This window comes from Scatophagus argus, chromosome 16 (genome assembly GCF_020382885.2).
Source record: "Scatophagus argus isolate fScaArg1 chromosome 16, fScaArg1.pri, whole genome shotgun sequence".
Lineage (NCBI taxonomy): Eukaryota > Metazoa > Chordata > Actinopteri > Scatophagidae > Scatophagus > Scatophagus argus.
The window spans coordinates 18,775,987-18,790,069 of record NC_058508.1 but is presented as its reverse complement, the minus strand read 5'-3'; the positions used below and the strand labels follow the sequence as shown (position 1 = coordinate 18,790,069).

Sequence of the window (14,083 nt, the reverse complement as noted above, 5' to 3'; positions counted from 1 at the left end):
GTGGATTACGTGCTTTTGATTGACTACAGGGCTGTCCAATCATAAAATAGTTTAAGCTTAGCAACAGCAAAGTTATCCTCTTGTCCAATCAACAAAGAGAGGTGTGGGCATTATGGCGCTCAAGATTCTACTATTTGATTGGTTGAAATGCTCGTCAGTTATGGTAGACTTGTGGACTATGTAGTTTAGAGCGGATGCCTCCACTAGCGCTTTATTGAAATTAAAACCTCATGTCCCACAATCCAACGGGGGTTACAAGCAGCAGCATGCGCACGGCAAGAGGCGGAGCTGCTATATAAACACGAGCTCCCTCTTCTTGAGTAGCACACTGGACACTGTTGTGACGGCTGAACGTCGTCTCCGGGTGAACGATAGCTCTGACAGCATCGAAACAGTTAATGGTAGTTAGCGACAGTTGCTCTGACAAACCCTTGGAGGAGTAACAAGTGTTTACTGTTCGGAAGTTTACTTTTAGTCTGCGAGAGTTTGTTTACAAGCCTCCAGATTCAAACTTTCTTTAGTGACATCGGCTCATTCTGGAATAAGTATATATTTTTCGAAATTAAGTTTAACGCCTTTTTAACGAACTTTGCAGCTCGGTTTTGAGAGCGCGAACATGATCTGAAATGCGCTGAAGTGGAGCCATCGGAGCGGAACATCGGGATGACAGAGCCAGCGCAGCAGACCCATCACCTGAAAACTTCGCGCAGCCCATCAGGTGGGATCAGCGGAGACGCTATGGAGCATCTCCCAGCCAGCAACCCTGGTGGACCAGAGAACGGCGACAGGGGGCGACAGAGAGGCCAGAAGCAGCAGCAGCAGGCGGAGAACTGTGGGGATATCAACACAGACAAGTTATGGCAAATGAAAGGCGGACAGAGGGGGGTGTGCCCTGCCTTAGCAGCCGGAAACGAGCTCCCAAAGTGCCCGATTTCGGCTCAGCCTCGTCAGAAACCCAGTGTTCTTGCAGCGGGAGACGATAATCACATCTCACACGGGAAAAACGGTGAAGACAGACAGCTGGAGGAGACTTTAAACCAGGTGCAAGAGGAGAGTTCGCTCATCGACTCTGACACTGGCTTAGATGCGCGTCTGGGCAAGAAGAGGCACAGACGCAGGACCACCAGGAAGAAGCGCAACTGGAAGCCGTATTATAAACTTTCCTGGGAGGAAAGAAAAGCCCTGGAAGAGAAGGAGACGGCCAGGGCCTCCCGGGTGAGAGAGGAGATGTTCGCCAAGGGGCTCCCAGTGGCCCCCTACAACACCACCCAGTTCCTGATGGACGAGCACGACCGAGAGGAGCCCGACCTCAACACCGAGACCGGGGTCAGGCGACCCGCAGGGGTCGGTGGCCGCTTGGAGGACACGGGCAGCGAGGAGGACTTTTTCGACAACGATGATGAGGACGACGATGACGGCAGCGGCGGGGGCAGCGACGGTATCGGAAGGCCTGGGAACGCAGGTGGGGAGTTTCTCCAGAGAGACTTTTCCGAGACCTACGAGATGTACCACGTCGAGAGCCTGCAGAATATGACCAAGCAGGAGCTGGTGCAGGAGTACCTCGAGCTGGAGAAGTGCATGTCCCGGCTGGAGGAGGAGAACAACCGGCTGAGGCGCGCCGTGGAGCCCGGGGGTCTGACCGTGGACAGCTCCTTGGTCCGGCTCGGAGAGCTGGAGAGGGAGCTGGAGAGACTGAGGGCCCAAAACACCGAGCTCCTCCTGCAGAACCAGCCGAACAAGGACAGGGGCCAGGTGGCTACCAACTGAAGGACACAATTCAAGTAGGGACAAACCCTCTGAGAAAGGTAAAAACGTGGGACTGCTGCATTTTTTTTAAATTGTCATCGGTTTTCTGTAATCAGTTTGTCATCAGGACGGTGAAGTCCTTGCATTGCAATGCAATACTTGACGTTTCTTTTCTATTTGGACTGCGAGGTTGTCCTGTTCAGTTTTTTTTTCCAAGACGAAATGTAAATATTTCAAAAAAATAAGATTCTTTTTTTTTATACAGAGAATGTATCTGGCAACACGAGAATATTTTGTTTGTTTCCCGGGGCAACTTTGCAGGATATCAAATGACATAAACTGTTCCAATTGTTGAATTAAAACAGGAAATGAAAACTTCATTTTACAGTCCAGAAAATAATAATAACATTTGAAAAACAAATCACAGCTAATGGGGTCAGCTTTGCTGAGATTGTTTTGCATAAGTAATTTCCGGAGTGAACATTTTAACAGTTGTGTGTTAACATAAGTTCAAATAAAATTTTGAAATTCTGCTGTCACGTGTTGTCAAGTCTGAAGCCGCCTGCCAACAAGCCAGTACTCACAAAGCTTTTCCTGGGAGGATCCTGAAACGGGCTGGGCAGACCACGTTACGGAGGTGGTGGAGATGCTCTTTGTGAAGGTTAACCCACGCTGTTAAGGATGCTTTGCGTGGGTTTATGCCTGTCTGTTCAATATGAGTGCTGCTTCTGTCAAAAGGGAGAGTCAGATGTGCTGCATGAGGTGGTGACTAAAGCTCTGAGTTGAGTTCATATGCAGAACCTCAGGAGGAGCTGAGCATGAAGTTTGTGCTGAGGCAACCTGAGCCATTTGGCCTGCAGAGAGCTTATTCATCTGCAGCCTCTAGAGGGCGCCATTCACACCCTATTCAAGTGTCAAAACTCACCATCCACGGACAGGTGTGTGTGTGTGTGTGTGTCGCATACATCTCACCCAGAAACACACACATGAGCGTTCCTCTTTGAACATACTTCTGTTTATTTACATCATATAACCTTGCTTGAAAGCACACAGCCACGAGGGAAACTGTTTTCAGGCGGACAACCTGTTTAAGTCCAGTCATTTTCATCTTTAGTCATACTCAAAAGCAAATTCCAAAATGTACACAGTACAATATGTTACATATTAAGATAGTATGTACAGAAAAATGATCCTTTTTCTTTTTTTTAATAAAATTACAATGATGAGACATTAGCCGAGTCGCACTTCAGGCGACACGCACCGACCGCTGGTGGGTCAGTGTCGTCTGGGTGACCGGATGTCGTGTTTAGGTGTACCATATTCACACACTGCGGACCACCAGGCGGACACAGGTGACCTCAGGTTGTTAAGAAGAGCAGCTGAGAGGAGAACACTTCGCCCCTTCCCTCTGAGCAGCGGCGCTACCTGCTGTCGATGCCCGCGTTACAGGCAGAGGGAGTGCATAGACGCGTCCTTGGCTTCAGGTGTGCTTCCCCTCCCCCAGCACCACCACCACCACCACCCACCCCTCCCCTGAGTTAGACCACTTCTATTCAATGCGCACACTTTCGGGTCAGTGCCTTAGCGCTACCATCAAATACAGGAGAGGAGGAGGAGGAGGAGGTGGTGCTGCTGGGGGCCCAGAAACAACAGAAGGAAATGGAAAGAGAAGAACCGACCATTGGCACTGCAGAACAAAAACATTCCAGAGATCAGGCACTTGTAGAAAAACATCTTGAGGTAAGACAAGACTATGACCTTTTATTTATTATTACTAATATTATTATTATTATTATCATTCAGTATTTGGTCAGATGAAAACAACATGACTTTGGAGGTTGCGCCTCCAGTTTGCGTCATTTAGTGACGGCCAAAGTCCGCGGGCAAAGACGAGAGCTGCAAACACCACGGACCGATTGCGGATCCGTTTCCTCTCATGTACCGTTTCCCCCGGTCGGGGAGGATTTATCAGAGCCTGACCTTAAGGAAAACTCCTCGTCGTGTTAACCCCGAGGGGTGGGGGGTGGGGGGGTAATTAAACGCGTAGACAGACGGGGTGGGGTCATGTGACGACACGTGACCCGTTTCACCGCAGACAGGAGGTGAAAGTGCCGCCGTCTGTTAACAGTCTGTGAGTCGGTCTCGTTCACAGGAGGGACCACACTTTGGTCTTGAGCTCAGTGTGCACGTGAGCTCATCCTGCGGACTGTCCAATGAGATGTCACAACGAGCAGGTGACGTGTCTCCTCCTGATGGTTTGTGTACACGCTGGAAGTACACTCACCAGAGAAACTAAACGAGGGATTTGTTGTTGTTGTTGTTGTTGTTTTTGCACAGTGCTGAGAGAGAAAGGCCATCTATGAGGAAATAAGGAGCAGGTTTAGTCGTGTTTATCTTGTCTCCTTTGAACAGGTACACCACAGAGGTGAAATCACAATAAAAGTACTTTTTTTACTTTAATACAAAATATATATATAATATATATATATAATGAATATAAAACAAACAAAAATAATATATTAAGGGAAACATTTCAAGTAACATCTTGAAAGAAATGACTGTGCACTCTGTACGCACTTTTGTAAACCATAAAAAAGGGAACTTAAAAAAAAAGAAAGAAGTAAAAACAAATATGATAACATAATATTTTATATTTACAAGGTTAACTTAACAAGGCTTTGTACAAATGTTACAAAAACTGTTCAACACAAACACCTGCACGCTCAGACATGATCACATAAACTGTTGCGCAAACACACATAAACATTATTAACAAGTTGGAAGAGACGAACGTGGGGGTTTGTCTTTGTCTTTGTAACCTACTGGATGTGTTGCTCGGAGTGTTACAGTGTCTGTGGTCTGAGGACTTACAGATTAGGAAGACTGATGGGAAAAATCAGCCGAGGACCCCCTGACCGAAAACCTTTTGTAACTGTAAGCGTCCGTGTGTGTGTGTGTGTGTGTGTGTGTGTCTACTGGCTCACTGAAGAAGTTCTAGAGAAATTTCGTAGTAGTTAAAGCCCACACTGATAAGAAGCACCATTCTCTGAAGGACCAGAGGGAGGCTGCACCTCAGCATCCTCCTCTGCAAGGGATTTCAACCTTTTAATTCATGGCGCCTGTGAGCCAGGCAGGAAGGCAGAGGAGACGGGAAAGGACGCTCGGCTGGGACTCGAGTGAGAATTCTTGGCTGTAACGTTGACTGTGATGAGGTCTGTTTGTGTCTCTGTCCTGTGTCTGTATTGATTTCTATAAAAGCACACATATAGGAGATAAAAAAACTTAAGCTTTGGCAACACTTGAATGCCCCTTGCCATGCAAATGGAGCTTATGGAAAAAAGGGTGGGCTGCTCCCATTGGTTGGTACGTTGTGTTGCACCTGGCAACGCGCTGCGGCCGGCTGACAGACCTGCAGGGGAATCAGCAGCCAGCTGGCAGGGCTCACAGGTACTGGTGGAATCTAGAGGTGGGTGCTTGACGTGTGGCAGGACCCGGGTCGAGTCCGTCTGCATCCCGAGGCCGCCCCGGTGTTTTGACCTGGTTTTGACTGATAGGAGACAGGGGGAACTCACTGACAGCCAGCGGGGGTCTCTTGTCGGACGTCTCAGTCGGGGAGGCCACTACGGTGTGTCTGCGCCAGGCCCGTCTCTTCCTCCGCGTCTCGGGTGACAGGGGTTTTCGCAGTCCGACGCTGCGCAGGTCGTCAGCCGAGCCTAGCAGACGAGCGCGGACCTGCTCGGCGAGGGACCTGCCGCCCGGGCCGGTCGGGGTGAAGGAGGCGGCCTCGCTGGGCGGCAGGGCGGGTTTGGACCGGGCCGGGCGCGGGCTCTCCTGGCTGCTGCCTGAGGATGGGTTGGTTCTGGATGTGTCCCTCCTCACTCTGGATGTGCCGTCCGGCCCAGAAGCAGCCCCGTCGACCTGAGCCGAGGGCCCAGACAGCTCCAGCAGGTCCAGGGAGCGAGCCTTGGCCTTCTCCGACTTCATCTTCTTCCTGGCCAGAGTGTCGCACTGGATCAGCTTGTGGGAGTTGAAGGAAGGCCGCGAATGCAGTTTATGCGTGGTGGATGAGGAGGAGAAGGAGGAGGACGAGGGCGTGGTGGAGCGCGCGCCTCCTTCACTCCTGTCCGCAGAGTCCGGTGTGTGTGTGAGGGCTGTGGGCGGGGCCAGAAGGTTTGTGGGCGAGAGGACGGGGGGTTTGTAGTGTGTGTACAGGAAGCTGCGCGGGGCTGCTGGAGGTTGCGTGTTCGCAGGCGTCGGTCTCGGGTGTTTATCGGGTCTCTCCTGGGTGAGGGAGCGCGAGGCGAAGCCGCTCTCGTTGTCCGTTTCGCTCACCAGCTCGCTGTGCTCGTCATCGGCATCGTCCCCCCTCCCCTCGGACCCCAGGCTCCGCCCTAATGTGGAGAGGGTGGAGTAACCAGAAACGATAGAGCGCGCATCCTCCGGAGCTCTCCACGTCGGCCCCTTCACCTCCGCCCGTGTCTCCTCCTCCTCCTCCTCCTGCAACAACATGGCTGCTTGCCTTCCTCCTGCCTCCTCTTCCTCTTCACAGCGCGGCCGGCTGGGAATAACCGCCACCACCTCATCTTCTACCTCCTCTTTCGCTCCGCTCTCTACGACTTCCTCGTCTTCCTCTTCCTCTTCCTCTTCCTCCTCTTCGTCGTCGTCCTCCTCTCCTTCTGCTCGAGGTGCAGTGTCCCCCACAGGCAACCCTGCCCCCTCTTCCTCCTCTGCCCCTAGATGTCCGGCTTTGATTGGCTCGTGCTCCGAGTCGTCGTCGGTGCTGCTGCCCACGCGGCGGGCGTTGTGGCGCTTCCTGCGTTTGCGGCCCGTAACAGCTGACATGATGGACAGAGTCAGGAAGTCCTTGGGTGAGAGGTCTTTCTTTGACCCCCACGATCCCTGAAAAAAAGGAAAAAACGCCACGGTGACACAGTCTGCATGTTAGCGTACGCTGAACTCGTGCTGGTCTTCACATGTTACCGATGTTACCTTTGATTTAGCTGAGTCACTGTTGGTTGAGTCTGGGGGGAAAAGAGAATAAAAACATCAGCGGGTCAGAAGCTTTGACGTTAACAGAAGTCCAGGACAGTCGGGGTGGAGGACACAGAGGCAGCCGGTGTGGTCATCACTCTTTTAAAGGACAAATCCACCATAAATTACAGAAAACTGCTTCTGCACTGCTCTCTGAATGTCACCGCTGGTGTTTTCCATCAGCTGTAAAGGGTAAAACACCAGCTGGGAAATCACCGAGTGTGACAAGAGCACACAACATGAACACATCTCCCTGTAGTGAGCAGCAGTTTTATGTCTTAAAAAGAAATAATAATAACAATACAAATTCCTCCTCTAACTTTTAGGAGCTTTATCTTCCTCTGTGCCCCCTAACCTCCAACCAGCACAAAGACAAACGATGAAACGATGATTAGGGGTTTGCGGGGTTTGGTTTTTGGAGGAGAAAACTGCATGAGCAAAACCACAGCAAACACCGACGACATCACCGGAAACAAAAAACAAAATGATGACATCGGTCGGTGAAGGAAGCATTGGGAGGAGGGGATGAAGGCAGGAAACGTTTTGAGTCGAGAGTATGAACAGACACACACATTCCCCTCCCAAGCACAAACACACAGGATCTGTTTTTGTCTTCCACAGCGGAGCCCACATGTGGGGTGGCGGCTATTTAAGGGGCTCTAGGTGGAACTGTTTAAATTAAATCCAGTTTATTTTGTGTGCTGCCTCCAGACGGTGGCTTAAAACCTTCACCCTCCATCTTTGGCCTTCGCATCCAACATGCACCACCGTTAAAACTGGAGCAGAAGCCCTCAGTTTACCCAAAACACAGCTTAACGCGGGGAGCTCACCGCTGTTGTTGGTCCGCTCATGGAGGGGAAGCGACCTTTCACAGTAAAAGTCGGCCAAAGTGCCAGTCAGACCTCGGAACTCCGTGGGGTTGAAGCGAGGCGTTAAAACCCTCCTGACTACTCATCCTGAGACAGGAAATCAATTATCTCACTAGTCTGAAAAGTCTTTGAGAACTGGTTTGATTTAAAGAGCATAAACACAAATCATTGTTTGGTTTTAGTCTCTCCGCTGTGAGAATCACTGAACGTGCTCCGTTTTACACTGATAACTGAACATTTTGGCACTAAGCAATTTGGAAATGATATGTTGAGATCTTGGCACTTCTCACCATTTTTATACAAAACAGACTTATGGTATTTGCAGGTTTAAACATGACTGGCCATCACTTTCTGTTTGAGCAGTTCACTTTTGTGACCCAACCTGAGACTAAGTCGCCATTTTCACTGACAGATGTGGGTATCAGTGTAGGAAATATGATTTCTAACCTGTTTGGAGAATCTGATGGGTTGGCTAAAGGCAAATATATCCTGCCTGTTCTTCACTTCATTTTGCGTAATTTCTGAGGGCTTTTACTTTGAAAGGCTACTGCTGGATTCTGAAGGGTCTCCTACTGTTCAAACTTTTAATGGCTGTGTAAATGGACTTCTGTTTTTGCACGCAGAGAGTTAACTTTCATATCAGTTCAATGCTTCAGTGGAAGTTCACCAAAAAAAAAACCAGAGAGGAAGGATGAAAGTTTTGGGCCAATCCCGTGCGTCACACAAATAAACCAGATGAGAAGTCACGTATCTCTAAAGTCACCGAAGCTTCGACGTGGCAGGTCACAAACCCAGAGCGCCTTTGGAGGGGAGAAGCCTGATAAATTTGACCACACTGACCGACTGAAATCGCCCGTAGGTCGAGCGCTTTGACAACAACACAGGAGACGGACGGGAGGGGAGTTTTCTCTCAGCGACAGCACAGTTTGCACCGAGAGCAACCGGCCGTCAGTTCACCAAGTCATTAGTGATACTGAGAGGGAGACGCTGACCTCCGGGAGGGCAATGGAGACCGTGGAGACACAAAACCATCACCGCCACTCTCTCTATTCTCTCGCTCTCTCTCTCCCTTTCACCCACACACTCACATTATTTCACTTTCACAATATGACACACACACACAGAAGTATTGCCAGGGGAGTTCCCATCCTACCGCAGCGGCTGCTCCACAGGCTCAGCTAAGAGAAGGAAATGCAGAAACGTACAGAGAAATTGAAAGATGAGCAACGTGGAGGGAAAAAAAAAGAGGTCAGCAGAGAGGAGAGAAGTGAAGTGCAGGCTATCAAACACAGAAACACTCCCAAGTGCTAACGGGTGTCATTTCTTATGCTGCGTTCCAGTTCTGTAGGAAAGTAGGGAATTCGAGCTTCGAACTGGGACAAACTTTCAAGGAAGAATTCACAGTCGGACTTGTTTTCATCTTAACTCATTTAGTTTTTTGGGGGGGTTTTGGAACAGGATTAAAATAGTTTTTATCTTTTTCCTCAGCTCACTGGAACACACAGATTGTAATGATGACACACTCACGAGGAATTTCCTACTTCTGTCTTTAAACGGAAAGCAGCATTCATCTTTTTATTTATTTTATTTTTTTTTTACATTTTTTTGGGTCGCCAATTATAGCTACCTGAATGCTATTGGTCGACTGTGACTAGCAGTGATTGGCTGAGAGCAGAAAGCGGCGAGCGCTCACCTGAGGCCTCCCCGAGCACACCGGTCCTGCCGATGTTGGACAGCAGGTGGTCGATGTTGGGGGCGGGCTGCACGTCCTCCGTGTCCACCGGCGTCTGGACGGATCAAAACAAACGCTGTGATTTACCGAGACTTTAGATATATCGAAAACCATCATGAATTTACCAAATCTCAAGACGGCGTGTACGGGGGTGTCTTGAATGTTCGGCTGATGTGATGTCTCAACACGCCCTAACGGTGCACTCAGTAACGCAGATGAAAGTCGCTGCGATTACCTGCCGCGTTGTGAGCAGCAGAGTGACTCAGCTTTGGGAAACTCCTAACGATCCTGAGCTTTTACTTTTACTTACTAAGTTTACTTAGTTTACTTTAGTTATTTCACACCGGCTTGATGAGATTCTCGGGTTTTGAAGTCACATACGACATACTGTACATTACTTGCGGTTTCAGAGATACTTGGCAGAATGCAGTACATTTTTACGTTTTCGCCGTGTAGTTGTCCACATCCTGTAAAACCTACCTTTTCATCCTTGTCGAGCTCTTCAGTGAAAAACCAGATGCCCTGCGGGAACCAGAAAGAAATATTTAGCATGAAGAGGATCTTTAGTAGTGTGTGTGTGAGTGTGTGTGTGTGTGTGTGTGAGACATCTCTCACATGTTGGATGAGCGTCTCTACGATCTTGTAGCGGTCAGGCATGTGCGTCACCATGTCTTTCATGTTGTCCTCAGACGTCCGGACCAAAGTCGGGCCGAAGACCAGAGCCAGGTTACGAGGCTCCATCTGCACACAGGACAAAACAACGTTATTACCAAAGATATCGCAGTGATGCGTGATTTTAATTTTAATTGCGAGCCGTCCGTCACACACCTTGTTTTTATCTGAGTTGTCGGCCACGGTCTTCAGGTGACCTACCAGGAACTTCAGAGTGTGGTAATAATGATCTGGAAGGTCTCGGATCTAAAAGAATACAAAAGGAATGACAATACTGAGAAACCTGTTGAACAAGTTGAAGACACACACACACACACACACACGCGCGTTACCAAAGCCAAATTCACTCAAAAATACAAACAAACACACCAGTTTCTTCATGGTCTTTAGTCTCTCTGATGCATTTTCCATCCGATTGGCGTCGATGAAGTCGTTGTATTTGTCTGTAAAGACATCAGAAATATTAACTTCGATATTAAAATACGAGCCCTGCGACAGTTTGATACAAATGTATGGCAGCGTGATGCCGTGTGACGGCTTGCTGTGACATGTTTGGACTCACCGTTGGTGAAAAGCGGCTCTGGAAGCTTCCTGAAGAAGGATTTGAGTAAACTGCTGACGACATTGAGGTCCTGCCACTTCTGTTCACAGCAAAAGACACAGATAGGAATCAGCAAGTGCTTTCACCTTACACGTCTAATTACACATGAAGCTAAATCGAGCCTGTAAGTTTCTTATCTGTCAGCTGGGCCTTTTTCTGTGCTGATACGCACTATATAGACAAAAGTATTGGGACATGTGACCTTTACACTCACAATGACGTCTCATTCTAAATACACAGACAGCTTTGCAGCTCTAACAGCTTCCACTCTTCTGTGAAGGCTTTCCACAACATGTTGGAGTGTTTCTGTGGGAATTTGTGCCCATTCATGCAGTAGAGCATTTGTGAGGTCACACACTGATGTTGGACCAAAAGGCCTGGCTCACAATCTCCGTTCCAGTTCATCCCAAAGGTGTTGGATGGGGTTGAGGTCAGGACTCTGTGTGGGCCAGTCAAGTTCTTCCACACCAAACTCAACATGTCTTTATGGAGCTTTGCTTTGTGCACTGGGGCACAGTCATGCTGGAATAGAAAAGGGCCTTCAACAAACTGTTGCCACAAAGTTGGAAGCATAGCATTGTCCAAAATGTCTTGGTATGCTGAAGCATTAAGATTTTCGCTCACTGGAAGTCAGGGGCCGAGCCCAAACCCTGAGAAACAGCCCCAAGAGGTATGTCTGGATACTTTTGTCTATATAGTATATCCCAACATTTATCAGTATTTCGTCACCTCCTCCGCAGGGTTGATGTCGATGCCCTTGTTGAGCTGATCCTGAAGCATCGACACCATGGCGTTGTTCCCTGGCACCCTGTAGATCCCGGTGTACTCCAGACCCATTTCCTCCACCAGGCCGCAGCAGATCTCCACGATCAACGGGATGAACTGAAGTGCACACAAACAGAATTCAGTCACACATACAACATTTCAGAAAATCTTGTTTCACTGCATTGAGGCAGCACAGAGAAAATGACCGCCAACCTTGTTATTTACACCCGGCTGACAGTCCTCCAGCCGGACGCCGAAAGCTTTGGGCCCGGCCTTCTTCGTCTTCTTCATGATGTTGATTCCCCACGGAGACTTCGGGGGGCCGCTCTCATCTAAAGACGGATTGAAGAAAAACAGTATTTTCTTCTTAGTTTCCCCAGCCGTTAGGTTAAAGGCAGTCATCAAAATAAGAAGATAAGGAGAAAACAAGAAGAAGATAAACTGCTCAAAAGGATTAATTAAAAACAATAAGACAGTTTGGAGGTCTGATGCTCCACAGTGACGCATCACACAGCGACAGGGAGTTTGCGGTCTCTTTCCCTGACACTGACCTTTGCCCTCTGGTTTGGGGGAGCGTGGCACCCCGCCAGCGTTTTCTGTCTTGGTGAGCAGGAAGGGCGGCTTCATGCGGGGCAGCCTGGGAGAGGAGTCGGGCTTGTTTAATGTTGGACTGCAGGGGGAGACAAAGAGACGGGTTTAAGTCAAGCTGTGGGATGAGTGCACCAGTAAAGGCAGCTTTGTTATGATTGGCTACAGTCTGTCATCAGCTGACTCACCTCTGTTTTCTGTAATCGTTCAGTTTCTTATTGATGAGGGCCTGCCCGGAAAAGCCGAGCTCCTGCAACAAAAACAACAACAACAAAAAAAAACAAAAAAACAAAACAGATCTGTGTTATGACTTGAAATAAAAACTGGACACTACAGGAACACAAACATCTGCCTGGCGTGTCCTCTGACCTCGCTGTCCGTCTTGCTGTTCTCCCGGATGACCTTTATCCAGTCCAGCATGTCCTCCCGGTCCTCCGCCTGCAGCAGGTACTCGCAGAAGTCCTGAGTGGTCAGCCGCAGGGCGTGCTTTCGTTTGGTCTCACTGTATGCGATGTCCACCAGGCAGCCCCGGATGCTGATTGGCTGCTCGTCCTCGGCCCCGCCTCCGACCGTGGCCCCGCGAAGCACCGCCTCCCTCTTGTCCTTGTAGAGGAAGAGCGAATGGGAGCGAAGCACCGAAAAGACTCGCTTCCACGGGCGCATGCCGCTGCCCACCTTCTGTGAAGGACAGATGAGATGTGATGCTGAGTCTTTAAACGTCTTTAATGACTTCCTGCCTTCAGTTATTTTCTAATCAAGCCTGGTGTGCCCACCTTGCCCTTCTCTGTGAGGATCTGTTTGTAGTGCAGCCATCCTTCCCGTCGTACGTCGCTGAAAGTGATGTTTCCCAGCTCTGAGGTGGAGTGGCGTTTAGATCGAACCTCCTCTGATGTACCCAGGTTGTCTAGAGACTGAAACATAAACATGTCAGCCTATTAAAAGCCATTAAATTTGACTTTTTTCACTATTATGGCCCTGCGGTCAGAAGGCTGTCCGTCCTCTCTAAAACAAATCTTCATCTCTGTCACCTGGTGTGCCCGTAATGTTTTTGCTGAGGTGTTGAGTCAACTTGATGGACATTTTAGAGGTAAAAATCTTTGGTATGATTCAGTCAGTGCTGGTGAGGCTTTAGCTTGTTTCTCATGTCCAGGGGCTTTCCAGTGTTTGGCAGATTTTGTCATGAAATTTCAGACTTCTCCTTTCTCCACATTGCATCACTTCACAAGTGATGCGGCAGCAGCAGCTGAGGCAGCAGCTATTTGGCCTCTTTGTGCCCCTGTACTGTAAGTTGTCAAATGCTGCCTTTAAAACTCACTGACACACCATTAATAAAGTTGACATGGACCAAATAAAACTCATGTGACTGCAAGAGTGAAAATATCTATTACACTCTCTAATCAAGTACCGGCAGACCAGAAGATGAACAGGAGAGGCTGGGACAGGTGGACTTTTAAAGGAAGGCTGTTACTCTAACAACAGGAAATAACACATTTATCCTCTTAAATAAGAATAAATTAAACACAGGCTTACTTCATTCAACACACAAAGCGGTTTTGCTGTTAAAAGTCTTACTCGGTCTGGTTTGACCAGTAGGTCACGGTGGTTGATGTCAGTTAATGTTAGGAAGCCAAATGTACCCCTATAACTGACAGTTCACCTACTTTGTGACTCTTCAGTACTTGTGTTGTTGTTACACTACATTTCACCACGTCACAGGGAAGGTTTCACGACAAAAGCAAAACAAGAATTGTGACTCTCGGTTTCCACAGTGAAATTAAAATGAGGGAAATCCTTCTCATCGTAACACTTGAAAGCTTTCAATGCCTTCATTTGTTAAGAAAATACCAGTAACCTGTCTATAAGATGATACAGGTGTGCTAAATTTGTCAGCTGGGCTTCAGGAAGTCCATTTTTTGCTTCTAGCAGCAGTCGGTCTGATCTGTCAAAGGGGCCTCGCACAAGCAGAGTAGTGAGAAAGAAACACAGAGATCTGTGAATCTGTCAGTTGTGTTAATCAAAGCTGAAGAACTCACCCCGTCTGTGAAGAAACTCTTCACCCTCTTTGGTATCCTCCTGCGA

At 48.6% G+C, this 14,083-nt stretch overlaps 2 protein-coding genes across 11 annotated transcripts in view; one reads left to right on the top strand and one right to left on the bottom strand.

Moving 5' to 3' along the window:
• The first annotated feature begins 306 nt into the window (after positions 1-306).
• On the top strand, positions 307-2,285 carry hexim1 (HEXIM P-TEFb complex subunit 1). The gene has a single exon (XM_046414570.1). It carries the CDS (start codon positions 664-666, stop codon positions 1,765-1,767), a length of 1,104 nt encoding a protein of 367 aa, XP_046270526.1. The 5' UTR covers positions 307-663; the 3' UTR covers positions 1,768-2,285.
• A 1,836-nt stretch (positions 2,286-4,121) lies between these two features.
• arhgap23a (Rho GTPase activating protein 23a) overlaps positions 4,122-14,083 on the bottom strand; it is a 64,482-nt gene continuing 54,520 nt past the window's right edge. For all 10 annotated transcript variants that reach the window (XM_046414257.1, XM_046414255.1, XM_046414253.1 and 7 more), the window contains 15 exons: positions 14,038-14,077; positions 12,778-12,915; positions 12,374-12,682; positions 12,193-12,254; positions 11,968-12,086; positions 11,630-11,748; positions 11,381-11,533; positions 10,613-10,691; positions 10,420-10,493; positions 10,207-10,296; positions 9,994-10,119; positions 9,859-9,900; positions 9,340-9,433; positions 6,736-6,767; positions 4,122-6,645 (listed from right to left, as the gene is read on the bottom strand). In XM_046414257.1, coding sequence (XP_046270213.1) covers positions 5,188-6,645; positions 6,736-6,767; positions 9,340-9,433; positions 9,859-9,900; positions 9,994-10,119; positions 10,207-10,296; positions 10,420-10,493; positions 10,613-10,691; positions 11,381-11,533; positions 11,630-11,748; positions 11,968-12,086; positions 12,193-12,254; positions 12,374-12,682; positions 12,778-12,915; positions 14,038-14,077 — 2,935 coding nt within the window. In that variant the 3' untranslated portion in view covers positions 4,122-5,187. The remainder of the gene's footprint in view (positions 6,646-6,735; positions 6,768-9,339; positions 9,434-9,858; positions 9,901-9,993; positions 10,120-10,206; positions 10,297-10,419; positions 10,494-10,612; positions 10,692-11,380; positions 11,534-11,629; positions 11,749-11,967; positions 12,087-12,192; positions 12,255-12,373; positions 12,683-12,777; positions 12,916-14,037; positions 14,078-14,083) is intronic.

Coding starts and splice junctions, on each gene's coding strand:
- hexim1 (XM_046414570.1), top strand. CDS start 664: ATGACAGAGCCAGCGCAGCAGACCCATCACCTGAAAACTTCGCGCAGC.